We start from the raw sequence: 26,572 nt of genomic DNA on the forward strand, positions 1-26,572 counted from the left end.
AGGCAAGCGGATAGTGGATGCGTTGTGCAAGGATCTCTTAACTGCGTTGGAGTGGCCTGTGGGCTGCTGTCGTCTGTAACCCAATCCAGACTGGCTTGCTCTGCCTAACAGCTTCGGGGAGGTACCCTGCTTGGCTAGCTGAGGGACAGGACGGTTGCTGTAGACTGGAGGAGAGGTTACAATCACTAGCGCCCGACTCCTCCTGTAGCGGCTAGTCCAGTTGGGCTAATAAGCACGCCATCGCGACCCTCCCTACATTTATTTGGGGCGGGGCTAGGAGGAAAGAAAGGAGAAAAGAAGGTTGAGAAGGAAAAAGAAATAGAGAAGCAGAACCAGGAGGAAAAGGAGAAAGAGGTGGAGTTGGGGCTCTAGAAGGGAGGAGATAGCAGGCAGAATAAGAAACAAGCGACAAGTCTCGGGGGCGGGTGGGGCGAGGCGGGGTGGGGGTGGGGGTAACTGCTCAGCCCGGAGGCCAATGGTGTGGGGAGCTCGGGAGAGGGCGTTGCAGGAAAACCCAGGGAGCTGACAGCCAAACTCCCCAACTCCGCCTTCCTCCTAGCGCGAGCGAGCCGGGAGCTGGCTGCCGCCGCCGAGGTCGAAGATGGCAGAAGAATGAAGGGGCATGCCGATCGGCCGTGACTCCGCCGCTCAGCAACTTGGGACCCCCACCCTGCCAGGGGAGCTCAGCATCCTTCTCCGCGAGCCTCCTGGCGGCTGCTTCGTTTCGGTTGATTTTATTACGAAGAGACGAGGATAACGAGAAGACAGAAGCAGATTCACTCCTTGCTCTGGAAGGTGCAAGCTTTTTGCTTTTGGGGGGCGTCTGGGTGGGTGGGACTCGCAGCCGCGAAGACAGTTGGGCGCGTGTGTGGGAGGGGTGAAGCCGGAGACCTACCCCCTCCCATCCCCAGTCTCGGGGCCGCAAAGGTTGGGAAGCTTGGTGGCGGCGGCGGCGGCGAAGGTGGAGAGGGGATGAGCCGACTATGGAGCTGCCCAGGCGGTGCGCGCGGAGCAGGCTGCCGCGGTGGCCGGTGCCCAGCCTGAGCCGGTGCTCCGCTGGGCAGTGGGGCATTTGTGTCTCTGCAGCCACCAGTAGCAAGGGCGGGAGTCTCTGGAACCCGGCGCAGCAGCGGTAACAGCAGCAGCAGTGGCGGCGGCAACTGGAAGGACTGTGAGCCACAAACGGCATCCCTGAAGTGGGCTCCGCTTTCCAGATCCCTTGCGTGGCGCATGGTACCCGAGGGAACCAGCTGGAGCTGCAAGGTCCGGAATCGTGGGGTGTATATGTGCATCAGCCCGGAGATCCCCGTGGCTGCACAGTTTAGCAGCCATGCTGCCCGGAGTGGGCGTGTTCGGCACCAGCCTCACTGCCCGGGTCATCATCCCACTCCTGAAGGACGAAGGCTTTGCGGTGAAGGCACTGTGGGGCCGGACGCAGGAAGAAGCTGAGGAGCTGGCCAAGGAGATGAGCGTTCCTTTCTACACCAGTCGCATCGACGAAGTGCTGCTTCACCAGGATGTGGACTTGGTCTGCATCAACCTGCCTCCTCCTCTCACTAGGCAAATCGCGGTCAAGACCCTGGGTGAGTGAGTAAGGCTTCTGCCTTTGCGCGTTCCCCTGACTCCCTAATCTTCAAGCCCTTTCTCCACACCTGTCCTCCCCACCTTACCACAGCCTTAGGAGAAATCCACAGACTCCCTCTGCCGCTGCATCCACATGTTCTATCTTCTTCACCCCCGGAGTCTTCCCCTCCCTGGTACTAAGGAGGTTCTTCCTTCTGCACGTGTATTAAGAGGATGTTGGAGGTGTGTGTGGTGAGGTGGGGGGAGCCGGGGCGATACTGAGGCTGATGCTGATCGCCAAGCTTGGACAGTAAGAAGAAACCAAATGCTGAGTCGTGTGTGTGTGTGTGTGTGTGTGTGTGTGTGTGTGTGTGTTGGCGTGTGCAGTCCCAGAGAAAACTGAGTAAATGACACCCCACGTGTTTAGGCTTTCCTTGGGGAGCTGAGAGTTTTGCTATGTAACTCCTGCCAAAACCTCGTCTAGGTAGTTTTTTCCCCCACTGGGTTTGTTTGTTCGTCTAGGCTTTAGAGGAGAGGGTTCTGGGATAGCAAGCGTCTGGAATTATTCCAGTGTGAGCCCTTAGGCAGGAGGTGGAAGGAGATAAGGTGTCTTCCCTGGAAACTTTTTGAGGTTATTCAAACGCTGTTGGGCTAGCAAGAAAGGCTTTGGTCTGACCATATATATAATTTGGGTGATGATTAAAAGTACAACTTTGGAGCTTTCTTTTACATTCTTTTGGTTCAAGTCTAGCTTCTGTTTTGGGATTTGAAATAAGTGCTCTAAAATTCTATGAAAATGGAAACTGTGGTGTCCTAAGCATCATTTCTTTGTACCCAGGAAGACAGAAGTCTCCCTGGTTCCTTTTGTAGGTTAGTTGTTGTTTCCTTCCCCAAAGTGTTTCAAAAGCATTTCTAAAGCCTTAGTGTTGAAAGGCTTGATGGTGATCTCTTTATACTTTATCATCCCAGGCTCCTAGATTAACATCTCTTTCATATTCCGGAAAAGGGAAAAACAACTAATTGAACACTCCTATTGTTAATTTTCCCAGGGACACTGTAAGCTGTTTACTGGTCCTAGAAAACAAACATTGTCTGAAGTGCCATCCAAGGGGTGATATATTGTTCTTGAATTTTGGGGTTTTGGTGGGAAGGAAGAGAACATGATAAAATGTTAGAGGGAGAAATTTTTAAAAAATAAGAAACTAGGAACCATTTATGAAATACTCTACTTGTAAATATTAAGTAGTATTAAATTCGGGGAAGAACCCAAGGGAAAAAATATTTTTAAAAATAATCCTGAGTTTATGGTAGGTGAAAGTTATGTGAACTATGACCAAATCTTAGACTTACAAACAGGTTGGAAAAAACTTTCTTCAGGAAAGAAATCATTTTTACTAGTACATACTCCTAGTAGACATAATAGAGGGCCTCGGAATTAGAAAGATGAAAGTTCAGATTTTATATCAGACACTTAATAGTTGAGTCACCTCAAGAAGTCATTTACTTAGTTTCATTTCCTCACATGTAAAATGGCTTTATTAATGGTCCTCATTTTACAAGGTTGTTGTGAGGCTCATGTGAGATAATAGGCAAAGCACTTTGCAAACCTTAAAGTGCTGTATAAATAAATGCTAGATAACTATTGTTATTCCTAGAATCAATCCTAGAAGTTATAATAGATTGTATTCAGGCAGTATGATATCCAAGCACTGAGTCACAATTTCTTGTGTTTTAAATATGTGCTATGGTACGGTATGGTAGAATGAATGTTTGACATGAAATTAGCAGATCTGGGGTCAAGCATTGACTTAGTCTCTAACATTTATTAATTGTGTGCCTTAGGCTGGTCATTTAAATTCCCCGAGCTTAACCCTTAAGCAAAAAAACGATGTTAGCACCACCTCTCATATAGCATTGTTGTGAAGAAAGCACTTGAGAGTTCTTACTGGGGAGTCAGTTAAATTAACTTCTTTGGAAGAAATAGAAGGTTTATTATCTTTGTCAGCAGAGGGTATATTCATACCTATGAAATTGTGAATCCTTGAAGTTTTGATATTAATATTGCCACTTTTTTTTTTTTTTTCAAATTGAACTTGTGCTTTTTGTAGTATAAGGAATTGGCTCTCTAAATGCTGACTAGCACTTGATCTTCATCTTATAACCTAGAGACACCTAGATTTGCTCAGGGTAAAGCCTTGTGTTCTTTTCTTTTTTTTTTTTTTTTTTAATAATAACTTTATTTTCAAAATACATGTAAAGATAGTTTTAAACATTCACCCTTGAAAAATCTTGTGTTCCAAAACAGCAAGTAATCCAATATATGTTAAACATGTGCAATTTTTATACATATTTCCACATTTATCATGCTGCACAAGAAAAATCATATCAAAAAAGGGAAAAAATGAGAAAAAAAGCAAGCAAACAACAACAAAAAAGGTGAAAATATCATATTGTAATCTACATTCAATATCTACAATCCTTTTTCTGGATGCAGATGGTCTTCTCTATCCCATATCCATTGGAATTGACCTGAATCACCCCAAATGATCACAACTGATCATCACATAATCTTGTTGCTGTATACAGTGTACTCTTAGTTCTACTCATTTCACTTAGCATCAGTTCATGTAAGTCTCTCCAGGCCTTTCTGAAATCATCCTGCTGATCAATTTTTATACAACAATAATATTCCATAACATTCATAATTTATTCAGCCACTCTCCAACTGATGGGCATCCACTCAGTTTCCAGTTCTTTGCCTCTACAAAAAGGGGTGCTACAAACATTTTTGCACATCTGGGTCCTTTTCCCTTTTTTAATGCTCTTTTTGGAGTACAGGCCCAGTGGAGACCTTTTTGGATCAAAGGGTATACAGTTTGATAGCCCTTTGGGCATAGTTCCAAATTGTTTTATGTAATGGTTCGATCAGTTTACAACTCCACCAACAATGTATTAGTATCTCAGTTTTCCCACATCCCCTCCAACATTTGTCATTATCTTTTCCTGTCCTCTTAGCCAATCTGAGAGGTGTGTAGTGCTACCTTAGAGTTGTCCCAATTTGCATTTCTCTAATCAATTTTTCCATTAGATTAGAAATGGCTTTAATTTCTTCATCTGAAAATTATCTGGTTTATATCTTTTGACAATTTATCAGTTGGAATGAAAGCCTTATATTCTTCAGAGAACTTGAATCCAGGTATTTTTGATTCTGTGGGCTCAAACTGGTTTCAAAAATGCTTTACATATATTATTATCGAATTTGAGCCTGGCAATCCCCCTCTCCCCTACCCCCTACTCTTCTTTCTCTCTTCCTCCCTTCCCCCCAGAAGAATAACAGGTATGCTCCCAATTTTGTATATGAACTGTTAGTCATAGGGTCATAGATGAAAAGCTGGAAGGGACTCAGAGGTCATTTAGTTCAGTAGTGTCAAACTTAAATAGAAATGAGGGCCAATAACCCCTAAATAAGAATTCTTTGGGACTACATGTTGACACTGTTTAAAAATGTAGTCATGTCTACATTTTATTATGTTTTTATTTATTTTGTTAAATATTTCCCAATTGTAACCTGACCTAGTGGGTTGGCATGGGCTGCAGTTTTGACCCCTATGATTAAGCTCAATCCCCTAATTTTTATAGGATTATACTTCTAGAGTGGGAAGGGAGGCCATCTAGTTTAATCTGTTGATTTTACAGATGAGGAAACTGAGGCCTAGGGAGGTAGTTAAGTGACTTGCCTAAAAGTCACAGACAGAATTAGAACAGAGGTTAGCATGTATTGGTCAATCTGCCATCTGGCAGAGGGTGTGGGGGAAGGAGGGGAAAAATTACCCATGCATATATCTTGTAAATAAAAAGCTATTAGAAAAAAAAAAAGAACAGAGGTTAGCATTTGTTAGACCAAACCATACTGCCAATTAGGAAATTCCACCTGCAAAGTTTGAACCCAGATCTCCCTAACTCTTAAATCCATCACTCTATTCTGCCTGTGTTTATGACATAATTCTGTTTAATGGTGTGGGTACCAAGAATATATAGGGAGGATGTATTGCAGTATCAATTTGGAAGTACTGAGCTATCCAGTAATCTGACATCAGCTGATACTTCTAATTTGAGCTGATAATTATGTATCAAGACACTTCTGTATGCAGGAGATGGGGTGGAGATGGGTGGGGTTATGTTGCCTCCTGATAAATAAAACAGGCTCTGTTATGCATCAATAGTACTTCTTTTGTCATAAAAAATCCTAAACAAATATGGTGTTTATCTTCTTAAAGAGCCTCTTCAAACCCAAGATTTAGCAGCTGGGTTTACTGTAACAGCTCAGAGAATAGAAAGCCTATCCCTAAAGCATGTTTGAAGGGAGATTGTTTGTTTTTTTTTTTTTTTTTTTTTTTTTTCATTTTTCTGTTGTCCTGGGTCTTTTCTTAAGCTTTGCTTGTCTCATTAGTGCCAATTGGATTAGAATTCAACCTTGATTTTGGTGCTGCTAGTTTTTGGATGTGGGAGAAAGTTATCAGTGCAATTATAGTGGAATTAGATTTTGTAGGGTTTAGGTCTTGTAGTACTGTAAGGTCTGTAGTACTGTAAGGTCTTAGGTCTGTAGTACTGTAGCACCTGCAGATGTACAATGGGTTTTCCTTCTTTGGTTGACTTTAGTCACAGTTGGACCTCTAATAAACATAATGCAATGAATGAATGAAGCAAAAAAGAGATTATATTACAGGAGTTGATCTGGGTTGGGTTGCACTAAGCTTGTTTATGTTTAGTGTTGAAATTAAAGTAATATGTATTACTCTTTTTTATATGAAGATATCAGGGCTGACACTATCAATTGTTTATCTAGTAGGGCAGACTGGCTCATGCTTATTATTAATCTTTTTAAATATCATAAGCACAATGGTCCTTGTAGGTAGAATTATATAGCTTGACTACATAGCATCATTAACTACTACTGTTACTGCTATTGCTACTATTATTACTACTGCTACTACTTCCATGTCTCCTCCCTCTCTTTATGGGGTCCTCTACTAGAAAGAAGGACATTTATATGGCACTTTTAAGATTTCTAAAGTCTTTTATATAGTTAACTCATTTGTTTATATAGGAATCAGAGCTTTGAACAATTTCATTATAATTATACTTTCACTAATTGAGCTAATCAGCTAGTTTAACTAATATTTAACACTTTCCTAACACTTAGTGATTTTTTTCCTTATAAAGAGAATTCCAATCTTCCCAAGTTGGGTATTTATAATATAGGCATCTTTCATAGACCAAATTATTGATAGAATGTGGAAATCTATGCACATATACTATAGTTCTTTCTGATTTCTGCTCAATAGACATCCATTACTGAATAATTAAGATTTTGTGTTTATATGCAGGTAAGCTTTGTTTCACTTTGTAAATTATTCCTACCCAGAACTGCATTGGTAAGCTTGTTCCATGAAGTCATGAGAACTGCTCTCATTAGAATATGAGAATCTCTCTGGGCTGCAGGAGGACTGTTTGTTGTTGGTAAATTGTTTCCTCTGCAACAAATCATCCTACATTGGACTTTATTTTCTATATCTTCAATCATCAGGTGGTGATTCCCCCATCTTTTACAAGTGACTAATAAAAAATATCTGCCAAGCCCTTTGAATATTATCTTAGAAAAATTTTTGTAAGTATAGCACTATCATTTTTTGGGAAAAACTCGTCTCTGGAGCTAGCTATCAGATCTAAAGTGAATTAATGAAAAAAGCATTTATTGATCATTATTTTGAATACCATGCTAAGTACTGTGGATGCAAACACAAAAGCTAAATGGTATTTGCCTCAAGAAGCTTATATTATAGAAGAAATAAATCATAGATCCAGAGCAGTCAGAGTAGGTGTTTTGGCTTGAAAAATCAACCAAGAAGTCCATGGAAAGCAAGCGAAGTAGAAAAAGTGTCAGGTGATAAACAAGAAGGTAGTGAAACGTGGCTGGGACCATAAAACAGAGTGAGCTATGTGAGGCACTCGTAATCAAGGTAGCATTTGCCCTAGGAGTTCTAAATTGAAAATATCAGTCAGTCAAAAAAACATTTATTAAGCACATAATATATGCTAGGCAGTTAGATAGCATAGTGGGTAGAGCACTGGGCCTGGAATCAGTGCTCTACTATCTGAACATTCATCTATCTGGCCTCCCACATTTACTAGATATGTGATCCTAGGCAAGGGGCAAGTCACTTAATCTGCTCCGTTTTCTAATCTGTAAAATGGGGAAGATAACAACACTTACCCCTCAAGGTTGTTGTGAGAATCAAAAGAGAAAACCATTGCAAAATGTTTTTTAGCACAATGCCTGATACATAGTAAGCATTATATAGATGTTAGCTACTATTTTATCAACAGAGAATAGACATTCATAAAGTAATAGAGTGGACTATCCCCCAGACCATTCACCATGGCACAGCCCATGTAGTTAATTTTTCAGTAAAGGTTGCTGAATATATTAATAACTTGGAGAAATTTAGCCCTTCTTGCTTTGCCAGGAAGAGGTTTTTTCAGAAACAAAAAATAGAATTTAGGACTCCCCTATTTCTCAAGTTTTTTAGCTTTTGCTCCGGGGAAGCTGACAATGCTACTTCTCTATCTTTATTTTAAATTGTAAGCTGTCATTGGAACCATGTCAAGATAATTATTGCTCTGTGGTAAAGAGTGACAATTTCTGTTTTAATGAGCTTCTTTTTTCCTTAACAAAAGATCATAAATTCAACCCATAGGTCTTTTTTAAACCTGCCAGATTATGGTCACCAAAAGGCTCCTTGGATGCTAATTAAGATTTTAGGGCTTCACCTAAGCTTTGATCTTGTTGCATATTGCAACTGAGTCAGCTTTTGTCCTAACTTGTTTGAGTTTACTTAGCTGGGAATTTCAAACTCCCGGTTCTTCCTCCTATACTGTCAGCTATTGCTTGAAGTTAGAAGGTTACTGCTTTAAAGGTCTTAGACTCCCAGAGGCTGGGACAGATGAGGAAATTTACTGACCATCATTGTCAACTGCTGAGTTGTCCTTCTAGCATGGTACACTGATGTTTGCTTTTCCATGCTTCTTTTAAGATCCCTTGTGGCCTCCTCCCCACCTTTTGTAAATAAATTGCTTGAAAGTATTAGTGGATACTAGTACAATTCAGGTATATGAAAATTGTTGAGAGTATGAGAAATCCCGGATATTACATAAACAAAAGAAGTTTTGATAATTATTTCTAAGAATAATTAGGTGATGTTATTCTCATTGTATAGAACTGAAATTTTGTTAATTCAAGTTATTACCAAACTGAAGATTTCTGACTTTGAAAACAAAAAGACACTTGCACAGAAATTTAAAGTTAAACAGAGAGGCTGGAGGCCTTTGAATTCCTCAAAATGAAGGGAGAACCCCTCCTCCCCCAAGATGTATTCTGTGATTCTCACCAAGAAAGAATGAATAGGTAATCAAATAGATGTTCTGACTTAGATTACTCATATGACACAGTAGAAATTTTTTTTTTGAATGGTGGGCACCAATGAATTAAGGAAATATATAACAAAATTTAGCCTCTCCATTATATAAACCCATATTTAAACCTATGTGCAGAAGGCTATGGAAGACATAAAACTTAACTCGAGGTCTCTACCTTTAACTATAATATACTACTAATTATATTATGCATGTAATAACTATATTATATAGTATATATGGTACAGTGTTTATTATAGATATTAATATTACATAAATAAAACTGCTAATTATATATTACATGCTATTATAATACTATTTAATATACTATTATAATACTATACTATAGTATAATACTGTTATTCTATAATAGAATATATTATTAAATATGTTAGTAGACAGACTCAAATGAGATAATTCTGCCTAGCAAGATGACCAGCAGCTAAGTAGCATTTCAAAATATTTTTTTGAGGATATTTATGTTTTCTGAGCTTTCTCCTCCAAATTTACAGAAATATGGTTTAAAGTGTCTTACTTTTGAAATAGAAGTAGCTATTTTTCTTCCTTTAAAAAAATTTTTTTTTGCAGGACAATCAGAGTTAAATGACTTGTCCAGGGTCACACAGCTAGTAAGTGTTAAGTGTCTGGTGACAGATTTGAACTTAACTCCTCTTGATTTCAGGATCAGTGATATCCACTGTGCCATCTAGCTGCTCCTGAAGCTGGTGTTTTTTAAAGATCTTAGCCTATCTTTATACTTGAGATTTTTGAAGGAATCACAGTGTGGTAATGAATGTAGAAAAGAAGCTTGGACTGAAGTGGAAAGTAAATGATATCTAAAGAAAATCCTTTAAAGTCCAAGCTTATCCTTATTTCTTTGCAGAGAAGCAGTTTTATTTCTAATTCTTATTGCTATAATTGATTATCTTTAGCTTTTAACTTATATATTCCTTAGCTTTATTCAAAACAATTGGAGTCTAAGAAGATGAAGACTTTTAGTATTGGTCAATGAAACAGGAATGCTTACATAGTGTGGAGAGTTATATTAGGACTTGCAGTAAACTGAGCATCAGGTGATCTCCTGTACTGGCTTGTTCACTCTCCCTAGGCTTTAGTTTCTTCATCTATTAAATGAAGGTGGTAGAGGACTCATGAGGATGCATAGCTGGGAGGTAAGAGGAGGAAGATGGTTTAAGTTAAGGAGGAATTTTTTTTTTGATTGAAATTTTTTATTTCCAAAACATATGCAAGGATAATTTTTCAACACTGACCCTTGAAAAACCTTGTGTTCCTATCTTCCTCCTCTTCTCCTCCCTCCCCTCCCCTAGATAGCATGTAATCCAATATATGTTAAACATAGCAAAAATATATGTTAAATCCAATATAGGTATACATATTTATATGGTTATCTTGCTGCACAAAAAAAAATCAGATAAAAAAGTAAAAATAATGAGAAAAAATAAAATTCAAGTAAACCACAACAAAAAGAGAGAAAATACTATGTTGTCATACACTTTCAGTTCCTACAGTCCTTTCTGTGAGTGTAGATGGCTCTCTCCATCACAGGTTAAGGAAGAATTTTTGAAGAATTGTGTTCAAACATGAAAAGATTTAATTTATGAAGTAATTAGTTTTGTCAATGAAAGTATATAAACAGAAAGATGTTGCATGCCTCCTTATCTGGGACATAGTAGATGGAATAATTGAATTGGATGTAAGATTGGATTAGATGAAAATTTCTTACCCCTATCTCTCTTACCCCTAGATGAAAGATTCAGCATGGGTTGGGACAGTGATTGCAAATGTTTTTTTTTTTTTTTTTTCTCTTTAAATTTAAGGCAGCACAATGTTATTATTATTCTTTGCCATCAGGATCATGGCACATTATGGAAGAGGAAGGAGATTCTCTTGATTTGAGAATGTGTATTCAATTGCTAAGTTTGAGTTTCATACAATCCTTGGGAAATGATGTGGAGGCATATATAGTTCCAAGTATAAAATCCATACAATTCAGGACATATCAAAGCCACCTTTGAGAATTATTGGGTTAAACCCAGTGGCAGTTTGCTTGTGTTTATATATATTGCCATAAAGCAACACTGGTAAAATGTTCATATTGAAGAGGTAGATTTTTATTTTCATGGGAAGGTTAGAGTCCAGAAAAATACTTTGCAGTTTCTTGAAAACAAGTCCCCTCTCTTCCCCACTCTTCTCCTTTTCAAACCTAGAACAAGTTTGTTGTCCAATTTGTGGCCTGTCCCAGATTGGACAAGCTCTCTAGATAAATCTCTCCAAATACAAGTTGAGATCTTTATCATCTCACAATTCACTAGAAGATGTAAAGAATATAATAGCCTATTGTGCTTCTTGTTTGTGGATTGTGAAAAATGATTTCACTCGGTAGAACTGCTTTCTGTCTTCTTTTGTTAGTGTCTTCCATCTGGATAAACATGAAAATCTTTAAGGATTCCTTAGAACATAAGTGTCAAATTTATAACCTTGGCTGCATGATCTGATTGGGAAATATTTAATGAAATAATAAAAATATAGTGCAACATAGACAATGTTAATTCATGTTTTTTTCAATCAATGTACAGCTGGCAGGGTTCCATTTCTACTTGTTTGACATTGCTGCCTTAGAAGATATAACAAGAAAAGTAAACCAATTCAATGGTCCTCTGATAATAAACATTAATTTAGGCAAAAAACAGGAAGATGTATGTTTGCCAAAGGTACTCTCTGGCAGCTGTGATGGAGGAGATCCAAAATAGTCTGAGTTATTTATATGATCATCCATCTTTTTATCTTTCCTTCTTTCCCTACATCTCACTCTAAATCTATTTTTCATTCTTATGATTTCTATCCTAGCAGACATCAAGTTCCAAATTGATGTTTGTGGCCATTGTAAAGGTGAGATTGGACCTTTTGAAAATTTGATGCAGTTATTTTAAACAGAATTATTCATTTCTTTTTGTGTTTTTCTTTTTAGAAATTTTATTGATATCTTTATTTTAAAATCATTTTGTTTTCCAAATGCATCTTCATTAAGACTTTTGGAGCAGCCTTTATGTTCTTCCCCTCCTATCTTCACAGCCTCCCTTCCTTGTAACAAAGAATAAAAATTAAGAGAGAAAGAAAAAAGTTCAGCAAATCTGACCAAAATATCAATTAAACTTGATAATTTTTACAATGTTTCATACACATCTCTTATTTTTGGAAACAGGTACATTTTTTAGACTTTTTGTAGATCAAACTTGCTCATTATTATTGTAGAACATTGAGTTTATTATTATTTTTTGTTATTGCTGCTATTCTTTTCATTTCCATTGTTATAGTCACTGTATAAATTATTTTCCTGTTAGCCCAGTATTTAGTACAGTGCTTGGCATATAGTAAGTGCTTAATAAATGTTTGAAGGTTTCTGCTTACTCCAAGTTATATTAGTTCATATAACTTTAACCATGTTTCTCTGTAGTCATTGTGGTCATTGTTTCTTATAGCAGAGTCATATTCCATAACTTGTTTAGTCATTTCCCAATCGATGGGCACCTACTTTGCTTCCAGTTCTTAGTTACTATAAAAAGTGCTGCTATAAATATTTTGATATAGCATTATTCATTTAGAAATAGTGACTTGCTTCTGTCAAATGTGGGTTAAGGAATAGATGATCCCTAAGGTAAAGACTTTACTGGTTCCTCTCTGATTTTAAATGTAGAACCATATAACTGTATACACATAGTTTTGATTGCAGATCTTGGAGGAAAGTCAAGATCAGAATTTGTCTGGATGAACGTTAATTGCATATGCACACCAGGTGCTGAGACACTTGAAAGCTATGTGTGAGTCTGGAAAGGAGAATTGCAGGTTTAGTCAGCTATTCATAGAAAATTGTCTTGGTAATATCAAAGACAAGGTATGGCTCCTACAGGAAATAGGGCTTCTGGAAACTGTTAAGAATTATTTCTTCTAGAAGAAGGATGTATAGGAATGTGAGTATGGATATATGTGTGTACACATGTACATATATATGCATATATATTATATGAAAAAATATTTTCCCATAATGATAGTATGTTCGCATAAAAAGATGGTCAATAACCTATGGGTAGTACTGATAAATCCATTATTCTGACCAATCCAGCTACTCATCTTTGAAACTTGTGGCCATCAGGGTGTTTGGACAAAACAGGGATGTCTTATGTGGTTTGGATTTTTCTGGGTTATATTATAAATCAAAGTATCCTGTTGGCCCTCGGAAAAGAAAAAAAAAAAACTTAACAAAAGCTTCTTAACAGAATAGAATAGTATAAGATAGTCTTTATAAAATATTGGTTATCTGATTAATCCTCCAGTGCAGTTGTGTTAGCTCCTGGCAATCTGCTGATCTTTTGCTTCAGTTAGTCTAGTTTCTACATGCTGTCATGTGGTGATCCTGTAGAGCTATCAGGACCTTAGTCTTTTGATTTGTGAGATAATTAGTGTTAGCTTTTGTCCCTGCATTTCCCAGTTTGGTTTGGTATTGTGGTACCTGTCACTCATGATAAACATTTTCCTGGATTTTCCAAATCTCTCTCTCTCCTCTGCTCCCTCTCTGTGTGTGTGTATGTGTGTGTGTATGTAGAAGTGGGACTTAGCATTCAAAAATCTTGTTAAATCTCCTTTGAGAAATCTTATATACTTAATTTTCAGAGTTCATAAAGAAGGAAGCCATACACTTTGAAAATGGATCTCTTAGTGAAGACCCTGAGAAACTTATTAACCAAGAGAATCAGCCTGTTGAGGCAGATACTTAATTAAATGGTAGAGACTGACATTTGTAAACAAACTAATATTGGGCCCCAATAAGAGATTCAGTTCTCAATGAGTTGGTTTTTAGCTTTTGAAGAGTAACTGTGATGGTCTTATCTCCTCATTTTCTTAGCTAGACATGAGATATAGTACCATTGTATATTTCCATAATGCTTTAGGGTTTACAAAGTACTTTGAAATGTTGATTCTTATTCTGACCTTGTTAAATAGGAAGAACAAGAATTAGTATTCCAGTTTTTACAGATGAGAAAACTGAAGCTTTGAAAGATTAAAATTTGCTTAAGGTCACAGACAAGTGACAGAGTGATGACTTTGCATTTTGAATAAAAGTACCATCACTGTTTTATTGGCTTTTCATTTATTCAACAAAATCTACTGAGCTATTATTATACACATAGTGCTGTGCTAGGTACTATGGGAAATACAAAGAAATAATAATACAGTTTCTGCCCTTAAGGAATTTATAACACAATACTATTTTATTAAATTTTTAAAAAAATCTTATTTATTTATTTAGAGCTGTTTATTAAGGATCTGTTGGGTACAGAACTGAAGATGTGTTTAGTTAAGACCTGGCCTTCAGCTACATAGGAGTTACAGGGGGATAAGACAGAAACAAAGATAAGTCAAAAAAGTGCATCAGAGAGTTGGTGGTGATGTGAATAGAGAGCTGGAGACTTATCTTCCTGAATTCAAATCTGGCCTCAGGCACTTATTAGCTGTATGACCTTGAGCAAGTCACTTAACCTATTTTGTCCTCTGTAAAGTGAGTTGGGAAACAAAATGGCAAATTATTTCAGTATCTTCTCCAAGAACACTTCACATGGGGTCATGAAGAGCTAGCTATCATTGGAATGATCAAAAACAAAATTAGAAAGTTGTAAAACTAACTTCATTGAGGAATGAAGTGTTGAGATGAGTGAAGGTTGTCACTAGGGAAAGCATCACTCCTCCCCTGGCTCTGTTGATGACCCTTTGGACTTCTCTATCAACCTTAGATGCCTTCTCTTCCTGGAAGACCTGTTCTACTCATGGGGGAAGATAACTCTGCCTCCTCCCATTGGCAAATTCCTGGAAACTCCATTTTGAAGAATTCCCCAGACCAGCCATACTTACTCCTTTACTCCTTTTGTAGTTCTGTTGCTAATTGTCCAGATTTTGGTGCCCTCTCTTCTCCCTCCTGTTTCCTCCCCTCTTCTTCCCCCCCATTAGAATGTAAGCACTTTGAGAACTGGACTGACTTTCTTTTTGCTTGTACCATCAGTACAAATTGAGCACTTGTATATAAGTTGACTTGATATCTTGGAAGAATTGATTTTGACTCAGGCTTTAGTGCATGAGTAAAAATTGTGGGCAGCTAGGTGACACAATGGATAGAGTACTAGGCCTGAAGTTAGGAAGGAAGATTCATTTTTCTGAGTTCAGTTCTAGCCTCACTTTCAAGTTGTGTTTCCCTTAGGCAAGTCACTTAATCCTGTTTGTTTCTGTTTCCTCATTTATAAAAATGAGCTGAAGAAGGAAATGGTAAATCACTCCAATAAAACCTGATAAAGAATAGAAGAAGTGACTGAAAATAGCAACAAGAAATTCCACATGTAAAGGAGGAGAAAAATATCATTTCAAGAACAAAATATAGGCATAGAAGTAGGAAGATGTGATATAATTTGGGGAACAGGGAGTTGTCTATTTTACTTGAAGAATAGCATGAATAAGAATAACAATGAACAAGGCTAAAAAGATTGTATGGCACCATATTATTCAAGGAGTTGAATATTCAAATCTAGCAAACTTCATTTGGCAGATTCATAAAGAAAAATTTTCTGGAAGCAATATATGGATGGACTGGAGATAGGAGAAAACCGAAGCAGAGAAATCTCTGAGGCATATAATCCAAGTAGATGATATTGAGGGCTTTTACCAGAGCTGTGACAGTGAGAATAGAGAACAGGGGATGAAAGCAGCAGGTATTGAGGAGGTAAAAGTCAACAGGGTTAGTAACTGATTACAAATGAGAAATGAGAGTACTGTTGCAGACATGATGAATTGTGGACTAGGTGGCACTCCAAATTGGTGGATTTCCAATTACCTAAATGAATGGACCCAAAGAATAGTAGCCATGTCAACCTGGGAATGAATTTCTGGTGGAGTGTTCCAGAGACCTGTATTTCATTCTTTTGTTTGAATAAATAAATGAATAAATGAATGAGAAAACAAATATATATTAGATGATTTTGTTGAATGTGCTAAACACTGTATTAAGTTCTTGGAACTGAAATATTTTTTATCATTGACTTGGATATAGATGTAGGTAGTATGTTTGTCAAATTTCCAGCTGACACCAAACAGTGAGGGAAACTTAAAAAGGGTTGAATCTCTATGTTCTCAAACTTAGGTCCTTTCTGTTTCTAATATTCTGTGATTACTACATTTTTAGAGATAGTCCAGATAGAGAGTTGGTACCCTAGCAATTTTTTAGGATGTCCTTTTAAACACCCAGTGGAACCTTAAATAGCAATTGTTCCTCATATGATCAGAAATGCCAGCATTCAGAGAACTGAAATTGAGCAAGTAATCAAAGATGGGTTTAAACTCAATGTACTCTCACCTTCTTTCTTCTTGATTCATTTCTTGGAGATCAAACAATTTTTATAAAAGTGATTTTATTGATTTTCTTAGGTACCTGGGTGATTCATTAGGTAGAACACTGGGCTTGGAGTCACAAAGACCTGAGTTCAAATCCAACCTTAAATATTTACTAAGTAGATGAACCTGGGCAATTCACTCAATCTCTGTTAGCTTCAGTTTCCTCAGCTATAAAATGAATATAATGACCTTCTAGGATCAAATGAAATAAATATTATTGATAAAGTGCTTAGCACACTGCTTTGCACAGAAGTATTTATTTCCTCCCTATTTCCCCACCTATGTAATGTAAGCACAAAAACGTGGAAGGCATATTTTCTACATTGAATAGGTGGAAGAACTGATGCTTAGCAAAATGCCATGCTTTATATTCCAGCAACAAAGAGTCCCGTACAATGGGATGCTCTGAACTGGTCAGTTAGCATTTCTTGAGGATGACATCAGAAACTGGAAAACCAGAGCTGTCTCTGATATGCTGTAATTAGCAGAGTTCAAATATACTCCCTCTGCATTTTTATATTTTAAGATGAAACACAAGACTAAGTAAAGAACTGATTTTCTATAGACTTTTTCAAGTTCAAGATACCAAAAAAAAAAAAAAAAAAATGCTGCCAAGAAGTTTCATTCTCATCTTTCACCACAATTATTTATCTCCATCTCTTGTATCTCAAATGGAGACAATAACAAGAGATTTAGGTAGAAGAGGAAACTAGCTTGTGAAAAGGTTGGAAAGCATCTCAATGAGAAAAGCTTAAAAGAGATGCAAGAATGTTACCCTGCAAGAAAAGTTCAAGGAAAAATGCCCTCTATGTGGTGAACTCAGTCATCTAATCTGGGGAAGAAAAGAGATAATTTAATTAGGGGAATTTATGCAATCTGAGAAGGGGATGATCTACACATTACTCTGTTAATGATTTTGTATGAATTTGAATGGAGTTGGATTGGTTGCATAGTCATTTTGCTTTTTCTAGTACCCGAACCAGTTAGGAATGTAATTGTAAACAATGGTAAAAGAAGATAAAAGTCCTCTATCTAGGAAGATGTATCTAGAGAGAGAGATCTTGAAACGTTTTTCAGTAACCTCATCATTGTTGTTCATTTGTTTTTCAGTTCTGTTCAACTCTTTGTGACCCCATTTGAGATTTTCTTGGCAGACATACTTGAGTGGTTTGCTATTTCCTTCTCTAATTCATTTTACAATTGAGGAAACTGAGGCAAACAAGGTTAAGTGACTTCTTAGCCTCATGTGGCTAGTTATTGTCTGAGACCAGATTTGAACTCAAGAAGTTGAGAACTCATGATTTATAAATGAACTAAAGAAATGATGTCTTTTCCTTTAACTCCAGTATCTTTGCCAAGAAAACCTCAACTGGGGTCATGAAGAGTCTGACACAATTAAAAAATAAGTGAACACAACCTTATCATTAGGAGGTGACAGCTAATGGAATTTGTATAATAGATGGGATTGAACAATGCAACACATTGACTATCTAGCTTATATAAAGCTTTGAAGCTTTACATTGTGGAAAAGGTTAATATTAGAAAAAGGACACATTGGAAGGCCTCTGAACTAGAATAAATGGTCAATTTCAGTGATGGAAGGGTTACTGGGGCCCATATTTTATCTTATCATTTCCAATTTTTGTAATGTCTTTGTTTTTAGACTTAAAATCTGAGACTGTTTTTCATCTTTCTTTGTATCTCCAGTGCTTAGCACAGTTGTCTGGAACATTGAAGGTACTCAATAAATGCCTGTTGACTTGACTTGTATAAAATTTAAAAATAGTTGATACAGTATTGACTTGGTGCAAACTATGAAATCATTTCTTCAATTGGCTTCCATACTGTTTGAAAGTGGGAGATTGAAAATTTTTTTAAGGTAATATATTTCATTTTTGGGTCACTATAAGAATGTTTCATGTGTTACTTTTGACCTTCAGTGTGAGAAAACAATGAAAACACTAGCAGGTATTCTAGTTAGCCAGTACTAACTAGTCAATCCATAAATGAATCAATCAATCAATCAACTAGTGTTTCTTTTTTTCTTTCTATTTTTTAAATTTATTTTTTTATTGAATTAAATAAAAAAATAAGAAAAAACAGAATAGAAAAAGAAGCACAGAAAACAAAAATAAACAAAACAAAACAAAACATTGTCATGTGCCCAGCAGAACATCAGGGAGGATTCAAAATATATAAAATTAAATTCTCATTTCAAGAAAACATAGATGATAACAGAAGAAATTATATTTATAACAATATTTCTTTTTTTAAATAGCTTTTTATATGCAAAACTTATGCATGGGTAATTTTTCAACATTGACCCTTGCAAAAAATTTGTTTCAGCTTTTCCCCTTCTTCCCCCAGCTTCTTTCCTAGACAGCAGGTAGTCCAATACATGTTAAATATGTTAAAGTATATGTTAAATACAATATATGTATACATATTTATACAGTATAACAACATTTCTTAAGTGCCTACTATGTGCCAGGCACCATGATAAGTGTAGATGATACAAATACAATAAATAAAATAATCCCAACTCCAAAGGAGATTATATTCCAGTGGGAGGAAAAAAAAGAAGGATGTATATATGCAGAATATATATGCTTTAAAAATTTAAATAAATATAAAGCAGTTAATACAGGGTAGTTTGTAATGGATTATACACTAAATTGAAAGGATCAGGAAAGTGTTCATAGAGAAAGTAATGCTTCACTTGCATCATGAAGGAATAGAGGATTTATGTGAGGTGTAAGTAAGGAGAGAATACATTCCAGGCATACTGGACAACCAATACAAAAATATGGAAAAGGGACATGGAGTTTTGTATGTGAGAAACAGAGAGGACAAGTTTGTTTGCAGAGTTCAGGAAGGAAAGGAACATATGATGAGGCTGGATAGATATGTTGGAGCCATATTATAAAGAACATGGAAAGCCAAACCAAAGAGCTAGATGAAACAAATCATTCTATTTATCACCCAAATTATTCTTCTTTGATTATTTATTTTCCAGATTTTTGTCAGATATGGAAATTATATCTCCGTAGCTGTTGGTTTCTCAGAGCCATATTATTTTTGGTAGGCATAAGATCTTTTGTTTATTCTCTCTTTTTCCTCTTCTTTCCCTTTTTACCTTTTTCTCTCTCTGTGTTAAAATGAAATAACAACAACAAGATTTTTTAATAATTAGAGATGCTCTAGAATTATAATTTCTTATGAATTCTCTAACCATTATTCCTACCCTATTAAATGTGTGACTATGGGCAAGATAAGCCTTAGTTTTCTTAACCCATTTAAAAAAAAAAAAATAAAGATGGCTGGATGACATAAGTGGGTAGAATATTGGACCTAGAGTCAGGACAACTTCTCTTCCTTTTCCTTCCAGAGTTCAATGCTGGTCTTAGACACTAACTAGCTGTGTGACCCTTGGTAAGTCACTTAATCCTGTTTGCTTCAGTTTTCCTCATCTGTAAAATGAACTGGATAAGGAAATAGGAAACCATTTCAGTATTGCTGCCAAGAAGATGCCAAAATGTGGTGATGAAAATTGGACATGTTTGAGAAAATAACAAAAAATGGAAATAATCCCTGCATCCCTTCACTGGGATATTATAAGAACTATATACATGTGAGTGAAGGTGATGATAATAATTTTAGCTCCATCTTCAATCAACTCTTGAGATTTACTTGATAGAATTTCCTAGATGATCTAGGATCTAGTAAAGTCAGACTTACTATAGGGTTAGCATTAGGGATTAGAGGCTGCTGTTAATGGTGAGTGAAGGAGTATGTATGTGCATAGGACTGTACCCACACATACTAAGTCTTAGTATGTTCCTTACTCAGTTCCAAAACTAATTAAAAATTATTCATTGTATTTTATTACCCACAATTCTTATTCCATCCATTAGCATGCATAATCAAGAATGGGTTGGATAAAAATGTCATTATCCTTGCCTAACATTCTCTTCAATCTCCCTCCCCCAAACTCCCCCACAGTTGAATAAATATATCAGAGGGGAAGAAAAAAGAATCAGACAAAAAATGCATTCTGGGCAGAAATGTCTGTGCCACGTGCAGCCTCCTCAGTGCACGTGGCTGTGTTTGCCTGAGACTCACAGAGCAACACCCCCATCCCCCTCACCCTGGCCCCCCAACTCCCAGTAGAGCCCATATGGGAGATTTGTTTATACCCATGATGCATTTCTCTTAAAATCCTGGGGCCCAGGTTTACATCTATTTGGATATGTAGTTCTCTCTGATTTAATGTGCACAGCTGTTCACATCCAGGGCACCAAGGCAGGCTGCCTTTCTCTCTCTTAGCTCACATGCACTACATGGTTTTGTCTCAGTGGTTCTAAACAGTCTTTTCATGCTTACATAAATTGGCTTACAGCTTGCATGCAGTGTGTTGCTTTCCCCAGGCTGCATTTGTAGAATTAGTTCTGTCCAGAATACGGGTTCTTATTCTGTGATGAGGGATTTGCTAAGGACAGTTGACATCTGTTTATTCTTTTCCGTCTCCTTCTTTCCTCCCCACCCCCAATCCTCTTACCATCAGGTATGCTGGCTTTATACAGTCCTAGGAACTATGCAGATCTACATCCCCAAGTGGAATTTGACTATTAACATATTTATTCATTTTCAAGTTTCTTTTTTCAGCATTCATTTGTTCAACAAATATTTATTGAATACCTACTGTGTGCAAGACACTGTGAGAGGATACAAAAAGAAATTGAATCTGGTCCAACCATAAAAATGGTTCTTAAGGCTGTACTGTGGGAATGTGATGAATTATTCCAAGGACACACACCATTTTATTTCATTATTTCATTAATGAGGAGCTTTGTAGCTTTGGGAAATGAATGTGTCAAACAATAAATATCTTTCCTTCAAAAGCTGAACAAATGCTAATTATTTTTCTTTCTGGCTATTGTTGAGTACTTTTTAAAATCCTAAAATAGTAAACTAATATTTTGTATGGATGGGATGGAAAAAGGAAATGTAGCTCTTTGTTTTTTCTTATTTTGGTTTTAAAATATTTCCTGGCTAAAAATGTAATGATATACTGCACTTACCCCATTTTTTCCATATAGCATTGACTAATGATAGCAATGGGGGCAGTGAAGTAGCACAGCTATAGAGTGCCAGATCTAAACTCAAAAAAACTCAACTTCCTAAGTTCAAATCTGGCTTCAAATACTTACTATCTGTGTCACCCTAGGCAAGTTACTTCACCCTGTTTGCTTTAGTTTCCTCATCTGTAAAATGAGCTGGAGATGGCAAACTACTCCAGTATCTTTGCCAAGAAAACCCCAATGGGGTCACAGTCAGATTTGACTGAAAAAATGACTGAACAACAACAAATGGTAACGTGGAAGGAATGGGGGGGGGGGAGAGAAGGGGTCTTTGCCACTGATCTGTAATCCAATTGAGTACCTTTAGTGCTGTTACTATGATCTTCCACCTTCCACAGATTTTGGGGAAATCTGGAAGCATGGATATATTGGGGTCATATTTCAGTATTCTAATGCTCTGAAATGTTGCTTCTGAATTGAAATCAAGTCTTTGGACCATCTTCACCACATCTGTTCAAGTCCAAGGTTGCCCTAGGCACTTAAAAAAATGTCACAGATTATAGGGAGTAAAAAAAATCATCTGATGATGCTCCAATTTTTTTTCTACATCATTATAATTGCTCCATAGCATAAATACTTTTAATCAAACTTGCCTCTTGAATGGTTAACATGGAAATGACACCAAAAAAGAAGTCATTTCTCTTAGAAGAAGCTAGTCTGACTGATTAGGGAAGCATCATAAAGAGAGAGCTTTGTAAAAGAGAATGAATGAATGAATGAAAACATATATATTAAATGCTTACTCCCATATGTGCTTTGCAGATACAAATGCAAATATATTATCTCTGCTCCAGAAACTTTATCTAGAGAATAATGTATACAGAGGAAGGGGGGGGTAGGAAAAAGTATTTTGGTTTGGAAAATTATAAGAATGGTGAGTAGATTAGGCACACCCTTTCCAGGATTAATGAGAATTGTTTTGATTATGATACCTCAATTGGAATGGGAGAGGGTTGGTCTGGGTAGGGTACCCAGGTCATAGAGAAGTGGCTGACTGGGGAATGAAGTGAAATATGACAAGAGTCAAGCTCAGAGGTAATGGGGTGACTGTGTTATTAGTCATGAGAGTAGGGACAAGATGGGGTCTTCTTAAAATGGTTTGATGAGATAAAACTTGGTTGGAGCAAGGAAAGAATCCGGTACTGATACCTGGCTTCCAGTTAATGGTGATTGTGTGACCTTGGGCACATGATTCAATTTTTCCCAACCTGTTTCCTCACCTCTAATAATAATAGCTGACATTTATACTGAACTTTAAAGTTTGCTGACAGTTTTACCATAAGTATTTCATTTCAATCCCACAATAACCCTGGCTGTAGACTCTATGATAAGTTCTATTATCCCCATTTTACAGATGGGAAAATGGACACTTCAAATGTATATAACTAGTGTCTAAAATAAGATTTGAACTTAGGCCTTCCTGAGCATTATCTCAGCACACCTCATTACTTCTTTGTGAAATGATGAGCTTGGACTAGATTATCCCTAAGGTTGTTTCCAGACCTAGTGTTTCCTGACTCTGACAAAACTCTTCACTTCTTACAAAAATGCTTGAGTGGCTGCTTTATCGTATTCATTTCACCTCTCATGTTTTCCACTGTCAGTGGGGCATTTGGTGTAGTGAGCACAGGATTTATGGAAGTGTTACATGAATACACACAACCATATTTTCAGTTTTAGCTTAAAAGTTTGTCTTTGTTTTAAGTCTGATTTCTTTAAAGCCCAGTCTGGTTCCTATCAATGTTTTGAGCCATTATTCCCATTAAATCATTCATTCACTCATTCATTCTCTCTGTGTGTGTGACATTCGTGATGGAGAAGGGAAGGAAGATGATAAAGCTAAATTAGACACTCTCCACTATCTTCTGGAAACCTGACAAATCATTGGACTACTTAATCACTAAATCACAAGATTCTTTTATATCTCTTAGATTTGAAACTGGAAGGGATTTTATTGATCACACTATTATTGCTCTAGAGATGGAAGGAATTTATTTCAGACAAGATCGGGCATGTTCAGGATAGTATGGCCATAGATAGAAGGAATTTCAGAGACCATATGATTCAACTCTCAATTAGCAGATGGGAAAAATGTTTCATGGAGGCTGAGTAACTTGTTCAAGGTAGTAAGTAACAGAACTTGAATTTGAACCTATGTTCCACAAAAAGTTTTTTTCCATTGCATCATACTGAATGTGCTTTGAATATGCCCTGAACATTTGTTTAAAAACAAAACACTTGTTACTGGCTGAGTAGGTTTACTTAATGCAACAGATAATTTTAAAGGTTCATTCAAAAAAATTTCTTTCTTTCTTTTGTGTTATCCCTGCTGTATCCCAGAAGAGCATTCTTCCCTTTATCTTTCAGGGAGGAGATACATTCCAGCAGAATGACTGGTATTTTGGAAGGTAGCCAGCAAGGTGGATTGTGTACATGTGTGGGCACATGCATTCATTCTTGGTGGTGTGGGGACCTTGGTTTCTAACAAAGCCTGGCCTGCTGCACACCCTTCTGAATCTGTAGGTGCTGCTGGTGTCATGGAACATTAAAAAGTATGGTTATGTCATTTCAGGCACCTGAGCTTTGGTTTCTCTATGGGCTGTACTGGACTGGCCATTCTACCTGGCAATTGGGAACGATGTAACTTTGCTAAGCACAGATACCACTCTGTCAGCTGGAGAGGAAAAAGATCCAGGGCCTGGTTCTATCTTTGTAGCAGGCAAATTCAGAGGAAGGTAAGGGGAGGAGGGAAAAAGCAGATCTTAACCTGCCAGGATTGAGTAAGTGGCTGGGTGCAGCCATCTTTCATAAACTGGCTTACCTCCCTATGACTGGTTCTTTCTCTATTTCATTATCCCACCTAACAGAAAATAAAACATGAAACACTAAATTATTACCCTCACCGTAGTCACTCACACTATCTTGCCAGACCAACCTGAGAAATAATTGGAATTAAATTCAAACATTGACTGATGACTTACTATTTGCAAGATTCTACACCTGATATATGAAATAATTTTTTGGAAGGAAGGATTTTGAGATTCTACTTCTTTAGGAAGACAGATTTTCTCTCCTATTTTCTCCCTATATAACATTCATTAATTGTTTTAAGTTTGTGGTAGATGATAAAGCTTTTATTTACTTATTTATTAAGGGAAAGTGCCATTTTTAAAAATTCACCCACTAGAATTAAATAAGTAATCAAAGAACCCTAGTACCAGATTGGGACTCCAAGGGATCGAGTCCAATGTTTTGCTTCCACATAGGATGGCATAGGGCGGGATCAGTTTTCATGAAAAAGGCCAATTCATATCTGCACTTGCCATTAAAACACTAATTCAAATATGTGCCATTTATTACAGTTAGACAGTGTTTTCTAAGGTCTAACTTGAGTTGAACTTGACTTTTTTTCACGGAAATTTCTATATCTGTTCTCCCAAATGAAACAGATCTATTATATCATCTGTAGATTGGGTAATTTGGATGTTAACATTTTTACCATTAGAGCACATTTCTTGTTTTTTAAAAATTCTTATTGGGAGTCAGGACGCTTAGATTCTAGATCTGGCTCTGTCATGAATTGTGTGACCCAAGACCATACATTTCATTTCCTAGGACCTCTTTTCCTTACCTATAAAATAAGGTAGTTGAATTAGATTACCTGAGGATTCCTCCTTTACTGTGATTCTTTCTTTCCTTCTCCTTTTTCTCTCTCCCTTCCTTCTTTCTCTCTTTCCTCTCTTTTTCTTTCTTCTTTTGTACTTCTCTCTCTCTTCTTCTCATTCTTTCCTCTCTTTTTTCTTTCTCTTCCTTCTCTTTCCTCTCTTTCTTCCTTCTTCTCTCCCACCCTTCTCTCAGCTACCCTTCTTCTCTCCTACTCTTCTTTTCCTTCCTTCCTCCCTCCCTCCTTTTCTCCTCTGTTCCTCCCTCCCTCTCTCCCTCCCTACTTTCCTCTCTTCCTTCCTCCTTCCTTCCCTTCCTCCCTCCCTCCCTTCCTGCCTTCCTCCCTCCCTCCCTCTCTCCCTTCCTTCCTTCTTCTCTCCTCCCTCCTCCTTCCTTCCCTCCTCCCTTCCTTCCTTCTTCCCTCCCTCCCTCCTTTTTCCCTCCCTCCTTTCTTTTCTTCTTTCCTCCCTCCTTCCCTTTTTTCTCTCCCTCCTTCCCTTTTTTCTCTCCCTCCTTCCCTTTTTTCCCTCCCTCCTTCCCTTTTTTCTCTTCCTTCCCTTCTTCCTCCCTTCCTTCCTTCTTCCCTCCCTTCCTCTCTCCCTTCCTTCCTTCTTCCCTCCCTCCCTCCTTTTTTCTCTCCCTCCTTTCTTTCCTTCTCCTCCCTTCCTTCCCTTTTTCCTCCCTTCCTTCCTTTTTCTCTCCCTCCTTCCTTTTTTTCTCTCCCTCCCTTCTTTCCTTCCTCCCTCCCTTTTCTCCCTTCCTTCCTTCCTCCCTTCCTTCCTCCCTCCCTTCCTTCCTTCTTCCTTCCCTTCCTCTCTCCCTTTCTTCCTTCTTCCCTCCCTCCTTTCTTTCCTTCTTTCCTCCCTCCTTCCCTTTTTTCTCTCCCTCCTTCCCTTTTTTCTCTCCCTCCTTCCCTTTTTTCTCTCCCTCCCTTCCTTCCTTCCTCCCTCCCTTTCCTCCCTTCCTTCCCTCCCTCCTTCCCTTCCCTCCCTTCCCTCCCTTTCACCCTCCTTCCCTTCCTCCCTTCTTTCCCTCCCTCCCTCCCTTCTTTCTTTCCTCCTTCCCTTTCTCCCTCCCTCCTTTCCTCCCTCCTTTCCTTCCTCCCTCCCCCCTCCCTTCCTCCATCATTCCTTCTTTCCTCCCTCCTTCCCTTCCTTCCTTTCACCTTTGATACTATTATTCTGAGATTTGTCTTTGAATTTGGCTACTATACATTGATACTGTTCATTTCTGAGAACTTGTAGCCCTCAGAAGCTGTATGCTGCTGCCTTGGCACTTAT

At 37.6% G+C, this 26,572-nt stretch overlaps 1 protein-coding gene across 3 annotated transcripts in view; it reads left to right on the forward strand.

Annotated features, from left to right (window-relative positions):
• The first annotated feature begins 428 nt into the window (after positions 1–428).
• Positions 429–26,572, forward strand: part of GFOD1 (glucose-fructose oxidoreductase domain containing 1) — a 138,737-nt gene continuing 112,593 nt past the window's right edge. Inside the window, exons 1-2 of one of the 3 annotated variants that reach the window (XM_031946838.1) lie at positions 429–795; positions 1,065–1,583. In XM_031946838.1, coding sequence (XP_031802698.1) covers positions 1,331–1,583 — 253 coding nt within the window. In that variant the 5' untranslated portion in view covers positions 429–795; positions 1,065–1,330. Of the gene's footprint in view, positions 1,584–21,875; positions 24,365–26,572 lie in introns of those variants that run through there. The other 2 variants (XM_003760163.3, XM_031946839.1) reach the window with 2 other exon arrangements.

The sequence above is a fragment of the Sarcophilus harrisii genome, chromosome 1 (assembly GCF_902635505.1).
Source record: "Sarcophilus harrisii chromosome 1, mSarHar1.11, whole genome shotgun sequence".
Lineage (NCBI taxonomy): Eukaryota > Metazoa > Chordata > Mammalia > Dasyuromorphia > Dasyuridae > Sarcophilus > Sarcophilus harrisii.